The 23,012-nt window shown below is 40.8% G+C and overlaps 1 protein-coding gene across 1 annotated transcript in view; it reads right to left on the minus strand.

Annotated features, from left to right (window-relative positions):
• Nucleotides 1-16,164, minus strand: part of LRRC1 (leucine rich repeat containing 1) — a 184,148-nt gene extending 167,984 nt beyond the window's left edge. The window contains exon 1 of the mRNA XM_036767575.1: nucleotides 16,006-16,164. Within this exon, the coding sequence (XP_036623470.1) occupies nucleotides 16,006-16,164 (159 nt within the window). The remainder of the gene's footprint in view (nucleotides 1-16,005) is intronic.
• Between the last annotated feature and the right edge of the window lie 6,848 nt (nucleotides 16,165-23,012).

Here is a 23,012-nt window from a genome sequence, read left to right on the forward strand (position 1 = left end):
TCCCTTGCTCAAGTGCACTCAGAAAAAGGCAAACAACCCCAAAGAGTGTCCCTGTCCATCTTATTTTCCAGGGTAGGGAAACTACTGTTTGGGACACATCAAATTGACAATGCATTTTTCTTTTTTTTTTAGTCTTGCTGATCTTTTTTCTTCAGTTGATTCTGGGAATCAACAACTGACCACAAGAGCATAAGTATTTGAAACAGCTTCTCCTCCTCCTTATCAAATCCTTGATTATAATGTTTAAACTTAGAATTGTGGTTGTACCAAGCCAACAAGTCTCACTGGGCATGTGCAGAGCTGTTCCCACCACTATTCTAAGACTTAAGCTGTGGCACCAAATCATAGAATTCATCTTAAAGAATGTTCAAGTGGGAAGAGCCAGCCGCCACATTTTACAAATAAACAACCTGAAACTCAGAGGGGATAAATGACTTGGCTGAGGTCATGTGGGTAATTAGTGACAGAGGTAGGAAACAAACTCAAAACTCCAGATTCTTTCTCCTTCACCACCCATGCCATCCAAGGTGGGGGAATACAAAAAGATCTGCTCTTGGCACAATTCCAAGTCCACTCCCCAAATCATAGAATTTAAAGCTGGGAGACACCCTAAAGAGACGTTGGCCTAGTCCAGGGGTACTTAAGGTAGGGTCTGTGAACTTTTTAAAATATACACATTTCAATAACTGTATTTCAGTATGATTGGCTTCTTTGTAATTCTATATATTTTATCTTATTAAAAAATTGTATTGAAAAGGGTTCCAAAGTGTCACTATGCTGCCAAAGGGGTTCCTGATTAAGAACTCCTAATCTGGCTTGACCTCTTAATTTTATAGTTGAGATAAAGGAAGTCCAGATAGGGAAGTGACTTGCCCATTACCTTACTACTAAGACTCTCTGATAGTTGAAAATAGCCAGTGAGATCCAAATATATGTGAAAGGATATCAGTGGAGGTGAGGTCCAGACATCAGATTCCTCTGAAACACAACTTCCTCATCTGAGGAATCAAAAATAAACAGATATTTTCTGTGTGTCCAAGCACAGACTAAAGGCCCCGGGGATACAAAAGCAAAAAGGAAACAACCCCTCCTGTCGAGAAGCATATTTTATATAGGGGATGACAGTATGTGTACATAGTAAGTATATACAACAAGATAATTTTGGTAGGAAACAGGTGGGTGACTAAGGAGAGAATTGTGGTTGTACCTTATGTAGGAGATGACATTAGAGCTCAGCTTGGAAGGAAGCTAGGGATTCTAAGAGGAGGAAATGAGGAAGGTGGGAATTCCAGGAATGGGGGAGAGCCTGTGCAAAGGCATAAAAAGGGGTATGGAGACAGGAAATAAGAGTATTGGGTGTGAGAAATAGGAGATGGGCCAATTTGGCTGGATCTTAGAATACATGAAGGGGAGCGAGGGTGTAAAGGGATTTAAATGCCAAAGGAACTTGGTTTTGATCCTACAGCAGGATCTGGACTACCTTGGCAGTCCAGTGCAGCCTCTAGACCCCTTCTCTGAAAAATGTTTTTAAAGACATAAGATAAAAGATACAGGATTGCAAAGGAAACTAATTATACTGAAATACAGTTATCAAAACATTTTTTTAAAGTTCCCCGGTTAGTAACTTCTATTTTAAAGGAAATGGGGAGTCAGTGGAACATATGGGGCAAGAAAAACCTGCTCAGGGCATTTGTCCTCCCAAGCCTGTTTTTCCTCCCCAACCATTAAACAATAAAATAATTTATCCTCTTAGATATTTTGAATGTATTCAATTACTTTATTTTAAAAATGCCTGACCATCATCATATCACAATGATTCCAATCAGAAATTTCCTTCTGAATAAATAATATATGAAAATAACATAGGTGGAATCTATATACACATATGAAGTCAATATCTGTCCATGATATAAAAACCATAGGAACGATATTTACGATGATGCCATAAAAAGGAAAACAAATATTCACCTCTCATTTAAATTAGATCAAAATAATTAATTCCCATTGAAATAGGTTTTTTAAAAAAAAGTCTCATCTTTCATCTATATTCCTTCTGTGTACTGTCTCACACTAATGATGTGCCTAATGTAAATCTCTGCTCCATCTAACCACACTTCTCAACATTCTTTTTCTCATGAGGTTGCCATGCTGCTGCCCAATTTTTAGTTTGAATAGCACAGCCTTATTGCCTCAGGATCCCTGGATCCTAAAGCCCCTACAATTGTTAGTCCACATGAAGGAGCATGACACAGAGGAAAAACATTGATCCGAAAAGTAAAACGACCTGGGTTCAAATTCCAGATCTGCCGTTTTAGTACAACCTCTCTGAGTCTCAGTTTCCTTATCCATAAAATGAAAGCAGCAGATGAATTCTAAAGTGATATTTAGTTCTAAATCTATGATCCTAATTTAAGGATGTCTCAAATCTCTACTTAACTCTACCAAAACTAAAGATTTTTTTTAATTTGTTAACAGCCATAAAGGCTTACCTAGTCCTGAATTTTGACCCATTACCAGGGATATGATACACTGAGGATATGGTCCTGATAATTATTTATTAAGGATGGAGCTGTATTTTATAATCAAACTAAACAAATGTTATAAGTCTTCTTATAAATCTGAGTTCTGTGAGTTTTTTAAGCCAACAGGGAAAGCCAATTCCCAGCCCTCAAAGGTACTCTTATCAGACTTAAGTTCCGATTTCTCATTATGAAGCAGCTGTCAGCATTTCCTAATTAGAACTACCAAAGGAAAACTGTTTGGTGTGGAAAGAAGCCAGCTAGCCTAGAGGTGGCAAAGGGGATGGAGAGTGGACACGGTTGTCTCCAGCTGGCCACATTATCCGGAAATGAATCTGGTACACATTACAATTAAAGGGAACTCCCAAAAGTGACAGATTCATACCATGGAAAGTTCTTGATGAAAGGTGATAAAAACAATCAAGTCAAACTCCCTGGAATCTACATCATAGTTGAGAGCCTTGATAGGTAAATATATTTAAATGATGACAGCCCAAAAAGTTAATAATAATAATAATTCCTTATTATACACAAGGAGCTCAAAGCAATTTACAAAAATACCCACACAAACAGGCTAAATCTCCCCAAGTACCATTTACAGTACTAAATTACAGTTCTTGTCCAATAAGTACTACCCTACTTAATTCTCCTCCAATAGTGAATTCTGTAGCCTCACTTTTTCAGAGTCTAACCCATTATTTCATCACTTCTCATAACTTCCTTAATGACACAGAAACAAACAAAAAAAGATCACCATTCCTCATTATCCAGGTGAAAGTACATTAAGCATGTGACTACCAGCAAGCCAACTTACTTATCTGGGTGTTGGCACCTTCATCTGTACCAGGATCAAGGACTTAAAATCAACTCCACTAAAGAGTAGAATCAGGCTGAATACAACTTTACTCAAAGGCATTTAGGAACCCAGGCTTACTGAGCTGGACACAACCCTAAGCCTCATCCAACCCAGTCATTCCATAGATGAAATCCAGAGAGGTTCAGTGATTTGCCTGACTGGTAGAGTCAGAATTTGAACCGGATCCTCTGAGTACAAATCCTGCAGCTCTTTGCCCTGTAACATTTTTGTTGTGGTGGTGGCTGCTCAGTCATTTTTCAATCATGTCCAACTCTTCATGACCTCATTTGGGGTTTTCTTGGCAAACATACTAGAGTGGTTTGCCATTTCCTTCTCCAGTTCATTCTGCAGATGAGGAAACTGAGGCAAAAAGGGTGAAGTGACTTGCCCAGGACCACGCAGATAATAAGTGTCTGAGGACAAATTTGAACTCAGGAAGATGAGTCTTCTTGACTCCACACCTGGCACTTTATCCACCAAGCCACCTAGCTGCCTCTGCACCACGTTGCCTCCCAATTTACAAAGAGGAACAAAGATTCAGACAATTATAGTAAAAATAGGGTATTTCTATAAACTTAAAAATGCAATCTGAGTTTCAGACCACTAGATTAGTCCTTCCAACTTAAAGATGCTTATTTTATGAATTGAGGCGGAGTTGATTTTTTTTCAAGGCCTCTTTGGATAGACAATAATCCATCAAACTTTTATTAAGCACCTACAATATGCCAGGTACAAAAGTGAAAGTGTCTGCCCTCAAGGGACTAATATTCTAACAAGGGAGACATCATATACATAAATGTGTGTATGTCGGTATACCCAAAGCATATACAAAGTGGATACAAGCTAACCTTGGAAAGGAAGACACTAGCAGCAGGATGAAGAAAGGATTCCTGCAGAAGTCTCTTGAGTTAGCTCTTGAAAGGAATTCCGAGAGGCAGAAGGAAGGAAGGAGAGTATTCCCAGCTTGGAAAACAGTCAGTTCAACAGCACAAGGACAGGAGGGCACATCATAGCTGAGGATCAGCAAGTAGGACTGAACTGTAATGTGTACATGGAGGGGCGTGATGTGCCAAAAGGCTGGAAAAGTAAGACGGTACCAGTTCGTGAAGACCTTTAAACAAAAAACAGAGGGGCTCTTATTTGAGCCTTTATAGCTATTGGAAGTAAGGAGTTTATTGAACAAGGGAATAAGATGGTCAAATCCATATTTTAGGAAAATAACTCTGGTGCCTACGTTAGGGGTGGGTTAGTGAAGAGAGAGACAAGTCGGTAAAGCCAATTAGGAAGCTACTGCAATAGCCCAAGCAAAAGGAAATGAGGGCCTGAACTAGGGTGATGGTTATGTGTATGGAGAGAAAGGGGAATATGAAAGAGAAGTCATGGTGATTGTAAGGACATGATTTGACAACTGACTGGATATATAGGGTGAGGGAGGGTACTGAGTCAAACAAAGATAATATCAAGATTATGAACCTAGGTCATTGAAAGGATAATGGTGCTCTTGGACAATAACAAAGAAATGTGGAAGGGTAAGATTAAAGGGAAGATGACTGTTTAGGATATATTCAGTTGAAATATGTACAGGACATCTTGTTCTTGCTACTTCTTAGTCTGGTGGAACCTAAAACCTCTCAAGTTATTTTATAGATTCACTGAACTGAAGGAAAAGATTTATTCTGGTCATAATTACAAGAAGTATTTTGCAAACTCTATTGAGGCCATGACACCGTTCTAAGTAAACTCTCAAACAAATAATGTAGCCCTTCAAAATAAAAGCTTTGCCTTAAAAGACCATTTTTAAAGAGGTCCTCTCCAGAGACAGCTACTTACTATTGTTGGTATGGTATTTTCAATGTTAATAATGACATCATGTTTGTTTGTTTTTTAATAGAATTGTTTTTACATAAAGTACAATCTGAGTACAGTTAGAAACACAACTTTTATTCGGGAGGTTTGAGGGAGGGCTTGTTACGAAGAAAGTTCTACATCATCCATAAAATACAAGGGTGGAAATCGAGCCTTTTTAAAAAAAATCATTTTGAAAGCATTATTTGGTCATTATCAATTCTAGAACTTTTATTAATGTTATTATTTTATAACAATAAAATATTATTAATATTTATATTATTAATTATAATATTAATAAAAGTTCTAAAGTATTATGTCAGAGTTGTGGCCATTTTTCCAAAGGAATTCCCGTCATCAGTTCACTTCCAAGTTCTTTCATTACAAGAAACACTTTCATCGAGTATGAAATTTTTTAACTATCAGTAAGAGATATGAAACCTAAGTTCATAGTACGGGACACACACACAACATACTTTCACAATTACATATTCTCAAGAAGAAGGAAAAAAGGCCCATGATTATCACCAGCCTCACTGTGAATGAGAACTCACAAGTGGGGTGACAATATTTATGCTAGGCAAGAGCAAAACTTAAAACACTCTCCATCTGAGAAACAATTTTGCATTAGGTGAAGCCTGGCAACTGCTCCTCCTGAGGCTACAGCTCCCTTGGCCAACAAAGTCCCTGGTAGCCTCAAATGGTTCAGCACCAGATTTTATCACTGGAAATGGCATCAAAGAAGAGGCATTATTACTACCTGCTTTGCTGCTGCACCTCAAGGACCATGGGACGTTTCCATCTGACTACCACTCATGTTATCTACTTCATTAGAATGTGAGCTCCTTACAGGCAAGGACTCTCTTATTTTTAATTCATTTTCCCAGAGCTTGGCCCCATGCTTTGCACAATAGAAAGCATTTAACAAACACTTTATTCATTCATTCTCTCTTTCGTTAGGCAGAATATTGGAACAGTCTTTTAAAGTTCTTCCTATTCTCAAATCCTGCAATCTCATGATGTGGATATTGTAATAGCAATTTAGATCTGAAGACCTTTCCCACCCATTAATAGGCCATGTGACCTGCTTACATCACAGGAAGCCTAAGTCACATGTAGTGGGAAGAGCTTGCTGAGAGGAAAGGGAAATTATGTCACAGGAAATTCTAAGACAGCAGTTATGATAGAGCTGAGGGAGAGAGAATAGACGTGTGATGGCTGTGAGTGAGTTTGCTCTCGGAAAGGCCCCAGCAGGGGGCTGAGAGATTTTGGGATGGAGTGGTTCTCTGCTGTGGTACTGTGTATGGAATTCTTTGCTGCTGTGATGGATTGGGCGTATTGGCTACAGGATCTAGTCCTCTGGTGTCTGAATAAATGGTTTACTCCTTCTATGTGGAGAATCTCGTATATTTTGCAATAGAGAAGCACACAGGCATTTTGACAACTATCATCTACATTGTGATTACTGCCTTACTGATACATTTGTCTCATCATTTCTCTCAGGCAAAAGCTTCTACATGAATGTAGTGGGAAGAGCACTAGATCTGAAGTCAGGCTCATATCCTGGCTCTGATACCCTAGCTGGACTGGATAAAATAAAAATATATAAATAATAAATATAAAAATAAGATGATATATAAAATGGATATGATATGCAATACAACACAGATTTGTTACAAGAAATATGTTTTATAAACCTTAAAGCGATACAAAAATGTAGGAAACTGTGGGGTTTAACTGAATAATTCTTATATTTCAGCAGGAATATAAGTAGGAACTCACACCAATTCTGTGTTAAAATAAACACAACTCCTATATTTCAGTGGGCATATAAGTAGGAACTCACACCAGATTGGGAAATTTATATCTACAGACAAAAGGTAAAAGGCCTTTGTACTTTGTCACACAAGTCCATGTATCTACAAGTTTTATTGCACGTCTAAAATAGGCTGATTCCATGAAAAAAGTAGTGTAGTGGAAAGACCACTGGCCCAAGAGCAAGGAGACCTGGGTTTAAGCCTTGGCTCTACTACCAATAAACTGTAAGATGTTAATCAGCTAGTCCCAATCTGTATCTGGCCACTGGACCCAGATGGCTCCAGAGGAGAATCTGAGGCTGGTGACTTTGCACACTTAAATCCAGTTCACTTGCATGTCATGGCATCACCTCGCTGATGTCATGGTCCTCTTTGAGAATGAAGGATAAACCACAACAATAACAGCCAACGACATTAATCAATTCCTATCATCTTTCTGGGCTTCAATTTCAACTTCTATGAAATGAAGGGGCTCGGCTAGATGGCCCCTTCTAACTCTAAAATTCCAGAATCCTATGTCATGGAGAATACAAACAAAGCTTAAGACACAGATGTGACCTGTCATCAAACAGCTTAGGAAACAAAATTAAGGCACTTTTTTAAAAAAATGAAGAGGTAAAAACTATGTGGCGCCAACTAGGTACACAGCAGGCATTCGGAAGACAGAGAAATCAGTAGAGGCTGGAGTTCAATGCAACTTCCCAGGACCAATCTACGAGCATTAATTAAGGACCTAGTATGTGCTAGGCACTGAAGAAAGCCAAAGAGGTCATGCTTGAGCTAAGCCTTGGGGGAAAGGTAAGTATGTGGTAGAAACTACAAACAAGTGTAAACTGTGAGATGACACAATAAAACCATACAACTAACTATATATACAAGGCTTTTTACTGGAAAAAAGTAAGAAATAATGCAAGGTGAGGCCAAATTATGGAATGAATAAAAGGCATGTATAGAAGTTCAGATACTGCAGAAGACAACTGAGAGCCAAATGTAGATTCCAGATCAAAGAAGTCACAGGATGGAAATAGTATTTCAGGAGAATTAGACAAATAAAAGTAAAAGCAATGAACAACAGCAGCATTTATATAGCCTTCAAGGCTTTCAAAGTACTTTCCCTCAGGCAAGCAGACATTGGAAGTATTACTATCCCCTTTTTATAAATGGGGGATCAGAGAGGAAAGCTGACTTACTCAATGCCACAAGGCTAGTAAATACTGGGGTCATTATTATTAGTCATAGCTACATGAAGCTTTAAGATTGAGTTGCATACCTCTTAAAAGAGGTCAGGGAGCTAAGAACAGAATGTGGAAGGATGCTCACATTTGGAAGAGGGAGAAGGAAGGGGCCAGTGAGACAGGAGCCAGAAATGTGAAAGAAGTAATAATCAGAATAATAATACCACTATATATTTGTATAGCACATATAAGCACTCTTTTGTTCATTATCTCATTTGATCTTCATACCAATCTTGTGAGGCACCCAGCAGCAGGTTCTGTTATTTCTATTTCACAGATTTAAGAAACTGAGACTTCCTGTTGCGTTTCTGCTTCATTTTCGAAGACATCAGGGAAATGATGACATGACTTGCAGTTGACTTTGATTTGAGTGAGAGAGGGCTGTGCAAGGTCACCAGCCTCACTTTCTCCTCCAGACCCATCCGGATGCAGTGACCTGATATTCGTCAGGGTGACTGTAGATGACCCAGGATGCAATGGGAGACCCTGGCCCTTTTAGGCTAAGTCCTTTTCACGTACTCACTTAGAGTGAGGTAACGCCCATTCAGTGAATAGGCCTCTTTAAGAAGTGAGTCAAGGGATGGCCCCTTTAATTAGAAAAGAAATTGAGACTTAAAGAAATTAAAGAACTACCAGGTAGGCATGGTATCACGGAAGCCAAAGGGGAACATTTTGATAAGAATGTATTCAACAGTATCAAAAGAGAAAAAGTCAAGAAGAGAAATGGCAAAGAAATGGAGCCTGGATTTGGCAAAGGGGAAGCCATTTAATAACAGTAGCAAATACAGTTTCTAAGAATAGTTGTTGCAGCAGCAGCCAAACTGCAAAATTAGGAAGGGATTATGAGTAGGAAGTAAAGGGGAAGGCAGTGGGAGGGAAGATTCAAAAAGTATGGCAATGAAGAGTAAGAATCATATGGAAATTTGAGAATACTTAGAAGGGGGTAGATCAGAGCCAAAGAGGTTTTCACATAGCAGAAGATATGGGCCTAATGTTTGCTGAATTAATCTGCTTTTTTTTTTTAGTTACTAGACTGTGTAAAAGCAAATGAGGAGCCGATGCCGAGAGGAAACTGAAGATGCCAGAGAAGATGGGCATAAATGTGGTAGACAGATTCAAAAGGTGAGAAATAATTGGCTTCAAGCAACAGGTGACAGGTTAGCTTTAGAAAAGATGAAGTAGGGGGCAGCTAGGTGGCACAGTGAGTACAGCGCTGACCCTGGAGTCAGGAGGATCTGAGTTCAAATCTGGCCTCAAACATGTGACACATATACTAGCTGTGTGACCTTGGGCAAGTCACTTAACCCCAACTGCCCTGCCCAAAAAAACAAAAAAAAAAAGAGGAAGTAAACCACTTTCTCTGAGACTGGAGGACTACACTATGCAGAAGGTTGGATTCTATGACCTCCAGGGCCCTTTCTAAAACTATTATGATTTTATAAAGAAAAAATACATTTAGAGAAAATAAGAAAAATACAAATAAAGAACTCCCATCAAACTGTCAAAGGTGATGGACTGAAACAGTCAGTGTTTAAGGGACAAGTACCTGGAAAAAATATACAGTTGATTGAGCTGTTAAGTGGCCCAGCTATTCTGGTTAACAATTTGGCATTATGAGAAAAAACTGGGTATGGTGTTTGAACTCTGACTCAGCATAACCACTCCTAGACATATACCCTATGGAGACAATGACTGAAGGAAAGAGCTCATGTGTACCAAAATAATCAAAGCCTTACTCTTTGTGATAACAAAAAACTTGGGAGAAAAGTTAGGTGCCCATCGTTGGAGAACAGCCAAAAACCTGTTACATAAATGTAATGGAATATTATCATACCATAAGAAATGACAAGTATGAGAAATTCAAAGAAATTTGAAAAGACATAATGATAACTATAGTAATAATAACTAGCATTTCATTAGTGCTTTAGGTTTTCAAAGCTCTTTACATATTATCTCCTTAGAGTTTCACAAAGTCTATGAGAGAGAGATAGGTAGTGTCATCATCCTCATTTTACAGAGGAGGTAACTAAGGCTGAGAGAATTTAAATGACTTGCTCAAGGTCATATAGATAGTTTCTAAGGCAAGATTTGAACTCATGTCTTCCTGACTCTAAGTCAAGCATTGTACCCACTAAATCAGCAAAAGTGCTGACCTGCATTTGTAGAATGAGTTTCCTCATCTAAGCACTGAAATCACAGCTCTAATACCTCTCCCTACCGCTTGAAAAGCATATGAGAAATTCAAATAAACTTGAAAAGACACAATGCAAAGCAAAATAAGTAAACCACAGAGAACAAAATGAATTTGCCCAGGCAATAAGTGGCATGCTAAGGTTCATAATCATGTCCTCTTACTCTCAAACCCTGTGCTAAAAACCATCAAAAAAAAAAGCCAAACATTTAGATTAGGAGTTTTTAGCCTTTTGTTGTCTGGGGGGTGGGGGAGAGGGGTTGGTATTATTTTGGACTCTCTTGCCAGTCTGGTAAAATCAACTGTATCTCAGTTTATTTAAAGCCATTTATTTAAAGCCATAAAATACACAGGATTACAAAGGAATCCAAATAGTAATGAAAATAAAGATGTCATTTTTGTTCTTATCCAAGTTTGAAGACCCCCTGAAATTTACGCACAGATCAATAAGGGTCTATGGACCCCAGGTTAAGAAAACCTGACTTAAATTAATTTAATAGCCAAATGTAATTCCACAGACAAATGATGTAACCTATCTCCATATTCTAAAGGCCACTGTTGCTGTTCATTCATGACCCATTTGGAGTTTTCTTGCCAGAGATAAATGGAGTGATTTGCCATTTCCTTCTGCTCATTTTACAGATGAGAAACTGAGGCGAATGGGGTAAAGTGCCTTGCCCAGGATAATGTGGTAGATAGCTATAAGCGTCTGCAGTCAGATTTGAATTCAGGAAGATGAGTCTTCCTGATTCAAGGGCTAGCTCTCTATCTCCTTCACCACCTAGTTGCCCTATAGAGGGGAAAGACTACAGATAAGGAATATTGCATATGCTGTGTCCATTTGATCTGCCTATCTGCTTCTCTTGGTAACAGAGGAAAACTGGGAGCTAGGAAAAGCAAATGGGATGTAAAAGAAAAGAATCAATAAAATAAATGCATAGGAAGGGGTGTGTTAAAGAGAAAACAGGAATCCATGAACAGATTACCCCCAATTATCTCAATCTTTTTAGTAAAACAGGATCTAAGTTTACCCTCTGAGAATAAGGGACGGGCAAAGATCTTGGAGGTTTAAGAAGACCTAAGGTCTGGAAGGACTGCTGTGCTAGAGAACTAATGACAGATGAAAAAAGGGAATGAAAAGCAGCAAAAAGGACCATGTTGAAGTTAAATAATATTTATCTCATGAGACCAGCCATCAGGTTCTGCATCTTCCTGCAAGAGTGCTTTGCAGTCCAGAAACAGGTTTAGAGTTCACCTAATAAAGGTGAACTGAGAGGTGGCTGAGAAGAAAGGGGTGAAATTTAGAGATCTTAGGATCATCATAGATTTAAAGTTGGAAGAGTCTTCAGAGGCCAGATAAGTCCAACTTCCTTCATTTAGGGAAGAAAATGATCTTAGAGATCATTTAATCCAAGTCCTTTATTTTACGGATGAGGAAACTAGGCACAGAGAAGTCAAGTGGCTTTTGCAGTCAGAGAAGAGTATGTTCATATATACATATATATGTACATTTATGCGTATATACATGTGTGCATGTATGTATATACACATACACACTCTTTAATGCATATACAGTTTTTTATTGGGGGGGGGCAGAGTCAGAATTTGAACCCAAACCCTATTGCTCTAAATCCAGCACCCTATCCACCTATCTGCTGCACCAGTCCTTGGAAATTTATTTCCAGAAGCACATAAGGGTTAAGTGATTTGCCCAGGGTCACACAATTTTCTGGTTTTTTCTTTCTCTTAAAGACCAGCCTTAACCCCAAATCACTCCAGTCCCAGACCAAGCTCTACTTGGTCACAGTTTGGGCCCAGATTGGCTCAGAATGAATATAAATAGCATTTTATTTCTGTTTTGGTCAGAAACCCTGAGGGTCTTCTCCTCCCAGATTGATTTTTTTTTAATTAGGTAAAAGAAGTTCCCTCTGCCTCATTTCTTACCTAGCCTTAATCACTGATTGGGTGTTGCCTCAGTCAAACTCAGACCTGTTAAAGACCTTAGCTTAAAAAAAAAAAGACAAGGACCACTGCAATCTAAGACCGTCTCCAGTCGTCTGATTTATACATATATCTTGCCACTGGACCCAGATAGCTCCAGTGGAGAAAGCGAGGCTGGTGACTTTGCACAGCCCTCCCTCATTTAAATCCAATTCACTTGCATGTCATGGTATCATATCCCTGATGTCCCCTTTGAGAATGAAGGACAAACAGCAAGCAACAATTATAAAAGTATCAGAGGCAGAATTTGAACCAGGCCTTCCTAACTCCAAGCCAGAGAGCCCAGCACTTTATCCACCATGCCAGACTAAGTACATTAATAGCATACAATTATACTCTTTACTTTCTCAATAAAAGGATTCCCTTAAACCTATCTGCCTGAGCCTCAGTCTCCTCACCTGGAAAATAAGGAGATTTGTTCAGATCAGAATTCTCCACTCTTTGTGTGGGAAGCAGATACCTTTAGTATCCAAAAAAAAATTCCTGTGTGGTGGAAGGAGCCATACTGAGAGAGAAAATCCCCGAGGAGGAGGTAGGTAAAGTAGATTTTAAGATGGGAGGGAAAGGAAAGAGAGACAAATGATTTAGACATCTTTCAGGTAAAGCTTTCTTGTTCTGCCAGAAGATCCAGATCTAGTGGGTGGAGGACCCTTGGGGTAGATGATTTCAAGGGTCTTTCCAACTCTTAGAGATGACAGACTAAGAGGTTCTGGTCAAGGAGTGAGAATGCTTAGTGAATATCAAAAGTAGACACTACTCCTAGGAATAACCAAGTCCACGAGTCAAGAAGTAAAACTCAAAATAATAAGCACGGGGAGTCTAAATTTTTTTTAACTGAATTCTGAAGAGCACAGTTAGAGCAATGGGTAACCTTAGGAAGAAATGCCTCTGAAGGGACTTCTTGTTCATTCGCTTCCCTTGACACAATCTCTTTATACTACATTTTGGGCTACTGAAAATTTTCCATTTAGTGTCAACAGAAATACCTGTCATTTCCAAAAAACTTAAAACCATCATTTTCCTTAAAAAAAAGTATATAGAAAAGTTCATAAAAGTTTACACAACAAGGTAGTCAACAATTTACAGAAGCAAAGAGGGATGGATGATCTTGGTTCAGTGCAAAGAATACTAGCTCCAGAGTGTCTGAGGATGTGGGTTTAAATCCTGCCTCTGCCTCTTACTACCTGTATGACCTTGGTCAGATCACTTAACCTCCCTGTACCTCAGTTTCCTTGGCTGCAAAATGAGGAAACTGGAATAGATCCTTCCAGCCTTATATGTATGATTTAACCTTGAAGCTCTACAAATACTGCCACAACTGTCAGACTTTTCCAGTTTGGATGTCAACTTTTCACCACATTATTCAGTATGAATGACATTTTCTATGGCCTCTTAAAATTATTAGGTTATGTATTTCTATACTGATGGCTGACAACCTCACCTAAAGATCCCACAATTAATTAATAGTACATTTAATACCTTAAACCAAAGATAAAAGTAAAGAAATAAACCATGTTTGGAAAATGCCTTTGAAAAGTAAACTACCTAAAGAGATGGCTTTTCTGCTACTGAACTTAAAAAAAAAATCAGCTTTGCTGAACTCCCAAGTAAAGGAAATCCCCATGATTTCCAGACCCAAAAGAAAAAGCAACTTGGTGCAACAGATTAACACTGAACTTGGAATCCCTGAGTTTGAATCAGCTACATAGCTAACCTTGGGCAAATAAATTAACCTCTCTGAACGTCAGTTTTCTCATCTGTAAAATGAACGGTTTGAATTAGATGATCTCAAAGGCCCCTTCCAACTTTAGCTCCTGTGCAAAGGGTAAACCAAAGACATCTACATGAAGAATAATATTTGAAAAAGGTAAAGGAAAAAAAAATCATACAGCTCTGAGGGTTTTTTTTTAACTGTCAATAATGGAGATCGCATCAAGGCAAATCAGGCAGCATTTCATTTCAGCAATCTATTTGGGATGATAACAGAGGCCACGTGACTGAATTTCAACTACTCATTAACCTTTAGAAACTCTTCCTAGCAGTAGTGGGGGAATATAATTTAATAAATTTCCCAGACTAGGAAAAAATTTAATTCACAGTCATTGAGGCAGTAAGCTCTACCACTTCCTGCACACCTTTTAGCCCTAGAGAACTATCAGCTCCGACCCACCCATAAAGGTGGACATTTCTCTCTGGTCATTCTTCAATTTGGCTCCCGAAGCAGGCATGGAGGTTAAGAATTCAGAAACCCTGAAGTCCCCTGATGAAAGTACAATCAGCACGTATCTTTTCACCCGTCTGACTGCACCTGAATGATTGATTCACTGATGTAAACAACTGAAGAGAGAATGCATCAATAGGAATCCATTATCTGGTTATCAAAATTTTGCCCTCCTTGAGCTGGATCAGGAAAGAGGAAGATCAGGTACTTTACTCAGGGAGTAGAGAGGGAAGGGGGTGGGGTGGGGTGGGGAAGTGACAGGGAAGAGATAAGAGGAAGCAAGGTGGGGGAGAGAGGAGGGGAAGAGGGAGGAGGGTGCACCTTCCCAGCAGCAGGGCCGGGCATCCAGCTTTTCAGCAGTGGACACCAGGAAACACACCTCAGACTCCCCACACCCAGTCCTCTCTCCACTATCTTTCACTACGTCAGCTACACCCAGTGCCAACAGCAGGACTAGCCAATCTACAGCTGTCCTGCGCACAGCCCACCTGCCGATAAGGCTCAGAACACATTCCAATTAAGATGCCCAGATAGGTAGGCTGACTTTACTTCTTCACCACCTGGAGAATCCTAGCTGCCAAGAAGGAATGCATGCCCTGGCTAAGGTCTGAGAAGGATCCGGGGCTTGGCCGGTGGCCATGAAACCCAGTGGAAGATGAAGCCCCTGAAAGCGACAACTCTTTCCAATGCGTTTGGAATGAGAAACATTTCTTCACAGGCTCATAGATTTTGAGCGAGAAGGGCTCTTAGAGTCCAACCCTCATTTTACCAGAGGGGGAAACCGGGACCCAGGGGGTAGAAATGACTTCCCCAGGTTCAACACAAGTACTCAGTGACAGAGCCAGAATCGAATCCAAAGGCTCGGGCTCCAAATCTAGCATAATAAGGAATTGGGTACTTTCATCAGTATGAAAGAGTGTGTCCAGAAACCTAACTTACTGGACTTCTGTCTCATAACTTGCCAAGCCCAATGCAGTTTTCTAATTGCACAAGCCTCTACCTTAAAAACAAAACAATAAAACAAAATTAAACTTTTTCCGCCTGTGGTGGGTACCCGTCAGTGATCACAACACATATGGGGGGAAGGAGGGAAGCAGGTGAATGAGGCAATGGGGCACCTGTCCATCCAGATTCCCCAGGAGTCGGGGGAGTGCGGAGGAAAGAAGGCAACCAGGACATGCAGAGTTGGGACTGAGACTGGCGGAGCTGCCCCACAACTGGGCACGCTCTCCAGGAAGCAGCCGGCAGGAGCTGCGCGCGCCTGCCCGCTTCCCGGCCTTCCCCCAGGTGAGCCCGGGCGCCCTGGCTTGGCACACTCACCTCGGGCAGCTCGCGGAGTTGGTTGGCGTCTAGGAGCAGCTCCTCCAGGCTGCGGGTGTAGCGGTAGATCTCCTCCGGGACGTAGACCAGGGAGCAGTGGCGCTTATCGATGGTTTCCACATGACGGTTACACCGCCACAGGGGGATGCAGTGAAACATCGCAGCAGCACAGAAACAACAGCAGCAGCAGCAGCAGCGGCCGCCGCCGCCCCGAAGCCGCCGCGGGTCCTGAGCAGCGCACGCCTCCTGGCTCTGCTTCGCGAGTTCCTGATGCCCGCTCCGCCTGCCTCACTGCCGCTGCTGCGGCCGCCGCTGCTCTTTCAGTGAGCCCGGGCCACGCAGGCTCTTCCCCCAGTAGTTCTCCTCCTTTCCCTCCTTCTTCGTCCGGGCTGACTAGGGGGCTGGGAGGTCAGGAAGCGCTCCCAGCAACCTCAGGCGCCTGCAGCCGGCTTCCAACCCTCCCCCCGCCCCCTGCCCCCTATCCCCTCCCACTTCAGCCAGCCTCCAGCCTCCAGCCTCCAGCTCAGCTCGGCGCAAAAGCTTCCTACTTGCCCCCGAGCCGGCCCGCACTAACTGAGCATGCCCAGCTGCCGCTGCCGCCAGAGGGAAAGCCACCGAGGAGTTTGTTTTGCAGGCACGGGGGAATCCAATAGTCCAGGTTTTACCAGTAGCCAAAAGGGGAAAGGGGTCAGGAAACTATAGGACCCCAACTCTAGATCCCCTGTATCCCCCCTTAGTACAGCTGTCTCAGCAAAGGATGTAATTCCATGCTGGAGATTGAGTCTGGAAGGGGTTGGGGGGCCGAGGAGACAAAGAGGATTAAGAATGGGGACTGGGACAACTGAGGAAAGTAAACCGAGGTTGATTTGATTTTACCTATATGCTCCCCCTACCCCCTCTCTGCCTCTGAAAAGTTTTTCTTCCGGGGTCAGCTACGGAGAACCAGACAAGTAGATCTTGCACATTTTAGCCCTGGAAAAGAATTTGTCGACTTATTCCGATTTGTTTGTGGCACCGCCCGACCCCAGTCTTCGGGACCCTTGTGCTGTCGCTGCAGCAAGTGCAGTTGGGTAGCCCCAGAAGTGGAAGCATAGTTAGGAGGTATCCCACAGTGGCTGGCGGGGGGGGTAAGGGAGGGGAGGATGCACGATAGCGAATAGAAGGACGCTCAACTCCCCACAATCATCTCTCCAACAGCGTGGTATCTTCACCTTTTGGTACCCTTACCAGGACTTTGTTATGATCTGGCAGAACCTTGATCTACTTAGGTTCTAATCCTGCTTCTGACATACTTCAGTGTGACCCTGGGCAAGTCACTTAATCTTTCAGTGCTCCGGGCAACTCATAAAGACTTAATATGCAGATGAGTTGCAGATCACCAACAGCATTGGTGGGGATCGTTTTCAAAAAACGAGTTCCTTACACCGAGAAAATAACAACCGATTTTTACAATTATTTTTTCTTTCCATTGGTATCAAATGAATCACCTGTAAAATTTGCGCGCCCCCCCCCCCACCCCCGCCATCTTAAATGTAGGCTCCTATAGAGTATAGTGGTCATCCAGGAAAAGGAAATGAATCAGAGGATGTCTGGACCAGTTCTTCCCTAACTACCTGATTGCTTTATGCCTCCAATCAGGACTGGTGCTGATTGAAATGTTCTAGTAGCAGCACGGAGTCCAGGTCAATATACTCATGTCTAACCACTTTATTTTCATAAAGAGTAATCTCAAGCTATAAGCTGTCAGCATATGTTGTTAAAGCAGGAAAGAAGTGCAGATGATGTCAGTCAGTTAATCTATAAACATTCCATTCAAAAAATATTTTCAAGGAACCTACGATGTGCAAACTGTTGCTTGTGAAGGAGTTGGAAGGTTGATGTATGATAAATACTGTCTACTGTACCCATACTTAGGATTGTATAAAGAGGGCAGGGTTTTCTCAGCCTTCAAAGAACCTACAATACAACAGAAGAAGTAAAAATACAAATAACTACTAAAGTAGCAGATAAGTAGATGAGATAATTAGTGCTATGATAATTGTATTTGTACTTCAATTTCGACAGCATTTTAACATATGTTAGGATCATAGGATCATAGAACTTTAGAGGTAATCTGATCCAACCCCTTCATTTTATAGGTTGAGAAACAGAGATGCAGAGAAATTGAGATTTGCAGAAGTCCCAGTGGTAGCAGGCAACAGAGCCTAGCCCTCTGTTCCCAAATCCAGTGCTTTTTGATTCCATACTCAGAACCAACCACCATGTAAAGTGAGCACTGAACCTCACTGAGTGATTCGATCAAGAGACTAGTGAGTAGTCAAGTGGGGCTAAAACCCAGGTCTTGTGAATTCTAATCCACTACATCAGCCAGTCTCTCTGCTACTAAAATGATCTGCTATACATAACCTGTGCCATCTCAGGGTCTATACCATTTTCTCCAGTTGTTCCTTTAGCTCCCATGCACTCTGACAGTTGTTCCCCTGTTGCCTAATACATTCTATTCTCGTATTTGTCTGTTTAAACTCTCTTGCTTCAAGGCTGATTTCAGGGGCTACCTCCTCAGGGAAGCCTTCCCTGTTCACCCTCTCCCCCCATAAAAGCCTTCTCTCCAAATTTTCCTAGAGCACTGTCTAAATGTCCCTTCTATCTGGTATCAAACTGATTTGTTTACTTTTATCTCTATTAGATGTTCCTTAGAAGCAGGGAGTGTCATTCGTATCCTATTATAATGTGCCTCAAACATAGTAGGGCTTAATAAATTATCCTTGAATTGTTAATTGAATTGGTGGTCCCTTGGCCGACAAATAGGCTTGTTCTCTCTGTGACCAGCACTTAATAAAGATTGGTAAATTACTTCCTTAAAGTCCCTCCCTATTTACATCTTGCTCCTCCTCCCCAGTCTTCCTTCACTTTCAGGTTCAACTATCTCCTGGGCTGTACCTGTTTCCCTTCTTACCCTCCCCTCCCTTGCTGCTATTGCTAAAATCCGGAGACGTGGAATCCATAGGCACTGCAATGATTATGTGACTTGGAGTTGAGCATGCTCAGTAGCTGGGGCAGATTTTGATCACAAGAAGCTTTTGCAGCACAGCAGCGGCTCTGGACTGCTGCTCCAAGGAGCATTGCCACAGCTGCCAACAACTCCTCTTTCCCTATAGTCCTGCAAGCAGAAACTACGAAAAGCAACAATTTAGTTGTGCCAGCCACAGTTATCACATTTCTACCTTTTTCAAGTTCCTTTCTCATGAGGAAGCAGTGGAAATACCGTTGTTTCCAGAACCCGAAAAGGACCCGTTTTCCTATCTCAACCCTCTGTAATTCTTAGCTATCCAATCAAAGGACATCGAGTATCCCACCTTGCTCACTCACTCGCTCCTTTGTTCTGGTGCTTACTCCTGAGTACTTAGACATTCATTCAAAGCTACAAACGCTAGCTCACATCCACCTATGAAGTCATACTTCAAATTCAAAGCCGTCAAGAATGCTATGAAAAGTTCTACAGCGAGACCAGAGGAAAGCCCTAGCAAATTTGGCTTTACTTAACTGCTTTAAAAAAAAAAAAGCATTCCCCAACCCCAAGTCAGAAATTGGTGGGCAAAAGGTAGCAAGCAAAACTTGAACCTCTTAGCAAATACCATTGTGTTCTCAAGATGTGAATAGTCACTGGCCTTTTTTAAGGTATGAGTTTTATTATAAATGGCTTATGTGCTATTCCATAAATGAGAATTAATTTGAGGAAAATATATCCTAAAGTTAGTATTATAAAAAGCTAATATGACATATGATCATTAATTGAGAGTTGTGACCATATAAAAGAATCATATGATTCTCGAACTGAATTTATGGACCAGAAAATCATTAGAGATGAAAAGAACTTTGAGATTATCTCATCCTAGTCTCACCTCCAAAGAAGATAAATGACTTGCCCAAGGTCACACAGCAACATGTGAAATACCTATCTTTTCCCTTCTTCTTGCAGACTACAATACAATTGTACAAAGGGAGGGAAACCACAAATAATACCAGGAGGAACAATTCAAAGCTTCTTTGGAGTTAATTAGTTTCACTGCACAACTGCCAACAGTGTCAGTTTCATCTTTTCTCTCTTGGCTGAGAAGAAATGTGTCAGGTTCTCATCAGATCCAGGAAGGGAAAAAAAAGATTGGGAAGTGGGGGGAGGGATGAGAGGAATAGCAATCTAGCCCCGGGAATTTAGAGTTACACTCTGCAATCCTTTCTCACCTTGCTGTGACTTAGAGACTCTTTTCCAGAGACTGAATACCTGCCTTCAGGTAGGGTTGCAACCAAACTTTCCAAAAGAAATGAGATCTACCACCTGTCTCCATAACATATTTTACAGCTTAATGATCTTCTAAATTAACTTTTAAAATTTAAATTTTACAGTTTAATAATCTTTTAATTAAGAACACAGATTTGTCTGGACTAAATCTCTTGTATTGCTATTTAAATTTAAGTCCAGTTCACAGAACCTCAGAGTTGGAAGAGACCACAGAGGCTGCTAGCTCATAGCAGAACAAAAATCTTCTTTACTACATGCCTGATGTGGCATGCCTTTGCTTGGAGACTGCCAGTGAGGGGGAAATATGTATGGAGATATATATATATATACACATACACACACATATGCACACATATACATAAATACATACATACACATGTACATGTATACATGAATACATATATACAGTGTAAATATCCTAAGTCAGCCAATGGGGAGGGGAGGGTGCAGTGTATCTAATTATTAGGAAGGTATTTTTTTTTCTGTCCTTACATCAAACCTAAATCTTCCCCTTTGCAACATTTCACCCATTGATCCAATTTCATTTACTCAATGAACATTTATTAAGCACTAAGTATGTTCAAAACACTGTGCTAGTACTACAGATACCAAAGCAAAAAAAACATTCTCTCCCTTAAAAAAGTTCACATTCCACTAGGTAGATAGTGCATTTGTATTTCCTTGTTTTGTCCTCATGTACTCACAGAATCTAATATCTGGCTCGTTTAGCATCTCTCGATACTGTCTTCACCTTCCTCCATATTTACTGCTTCCAGAAGTTGCCAAGAAGCAGTGAAGGTAACCCCTGAACTTCACCTGCTTTCTGCCCTTTCCTGGTTGCCCAATAAAAGGACTGATAAATGAACAAATAGACAAAGCAGCATTATGTTTTAGCTAAAATGCATACAATCATCATTCCTACTGTCCTGATTACCAGACTAATAAAAGAAGAAGCCAGCTAGGCCTATTAGCACCTTGTAGAAAACAAGGCAGAAAAGAACTGAATGGGTAAAAATAAAACTATGATTTCTTTACATGTGAATGAGAAGGGAAATTTCTGAGCAGAATTACCAATAATGAGAAAAAGAATTCTGGTCTTAGAAACCACAGATCTGCCAAGGGGATTATGAAGAAGAAACATTACTTCTACTACCTCTGAATGCCCCTAGCCCAACCCTACCCTTTCCCCTTCACTTGCATCCTCCTTGCATCAGTGTAGAAATGGGGTAGGAATGGGATTCTCTCCTAGGTTTCAGTGGTGGGATTCAGCCTATTAGCACTGGTTCAGTAGGACTGGTCCCTAATTTTAGGTTGATTTCCGGGGAACCTGTTGTTAGGGGCGGGGCCTGCACCCACCACATCAGCTGCATGGATCAGTGCCCCGGCTTAATCCAGTAGAGAATGGGTTGTTAATTCTTTTGAATCCCATCACTTCTCAGGATCCCTAAATTCTTTGATTATAGGATTGTGGATCTATAGCTGAAATGTATCTTAGAGGTCATCAAATCCACCGCCTTCGTTTTAGATTGAGGAAATTGAGGCATAAGGAGATTAAATGCCTAAAGTCGTATAGATAGCAAGCAAGAGAGGTGGGATTGGAACTTAGGTCATCTGATTCCATCATTCTTTCTTTCCACTATCACTAAGGAGCATTAATGAAAAAGCTGAATGTGCTTGTGAGATAGTTTCTCCCTAGTTTTTTCTTTCTTCTTTTGTGTCCTTAGAATTGTCTCTTCTCAAATTATAACAACCCAATTCAACAAAGCAGAGGAGAATTCCTTTAGGAGAGGAAGAAATGCCTTGTTTTTGTCATTTGTTTTCCATCTTGTCAATCTATAGAATATTGGGATTAATATTAGCATTTGGCGAATGTCAGCTAAAGCAAAAAGTGAAGGATGTCATTTTGCCAGTCAAGCTGGAACCACCCACAAAATTAACCTGCCTAAAAAGAAAAACAAACAAATTTGGACTCATGATTATTTCATCAAAGCAGGGAATATCAGTGTAGGAGCTTCCTCAATGCAGAATAGCATCTGCTTTGTAACTAGCAGTCTTGAGAGTGCTGACTGTAGTATAGAGATTAAATGACCTACTAAGAGTAAAACAGCCAGTATGTGGAATAAATAGGGCTGGAACTCAGGTTTTCCTAATACCAAAGCCAGCTGTCTATGGATTTGTCATGCTATCTAATTAACATTTTTTTTTGAGCCAATCAGGTTAAGTGACTTGCCCTGGGTCACACAGCTAGTAAGTGTCTGCGGTCAAATTTGAACTCAGGTCCTCCTGACCTAGAGTGCTCCATCCACTGTGCCACCTAGCTGCCCCTATCTAATTAACTTTTAAAAAATACTATACAAGTATATAAAAGGTTCACCTGACCAAACAAAAGTAAACTTGTACAGTTCCACAAAACCAATTTCAAATCAATGTAGGCTGCTGAAAATTTGCTAGGAAATTGTGCCAGTTACTGATTTTCTTTGTGCTTTGTTTCTTTGTAGACTTCGTATGATGATCTCAAAGCATTAATAAAGGCACTAACTTGCTTAGAGTTGAAACTATCTAAAATGTAATTATGTCAGCAACAATTTTACTAATGAGACACTAAAGAGGCCAGCATATTTTTAGGATCTAATAATCCTTGGCCTGTTTTCAAAACTCAGTTCTTTGCGACCTGACTTCTTCAGTTGTGAGACAACCTGGAGTCCTT

Source organism: Trichosurus vulpecula, chromosome 7 (genome assembly GCF_011100635.1).
Source record: "Trichosurus vulpecula isolate mTriVul1 chromosome 7, mTriVul1.pri, whole genome shotgun sequence".
NCBI classification, from domain to species: domain Eukaryota; kingdom Metazoa; phylum Chordata; class Mammalia; order Diprotodontia; family Phalangeridae; genus Trichosurus; species Trichosurus vulpecula.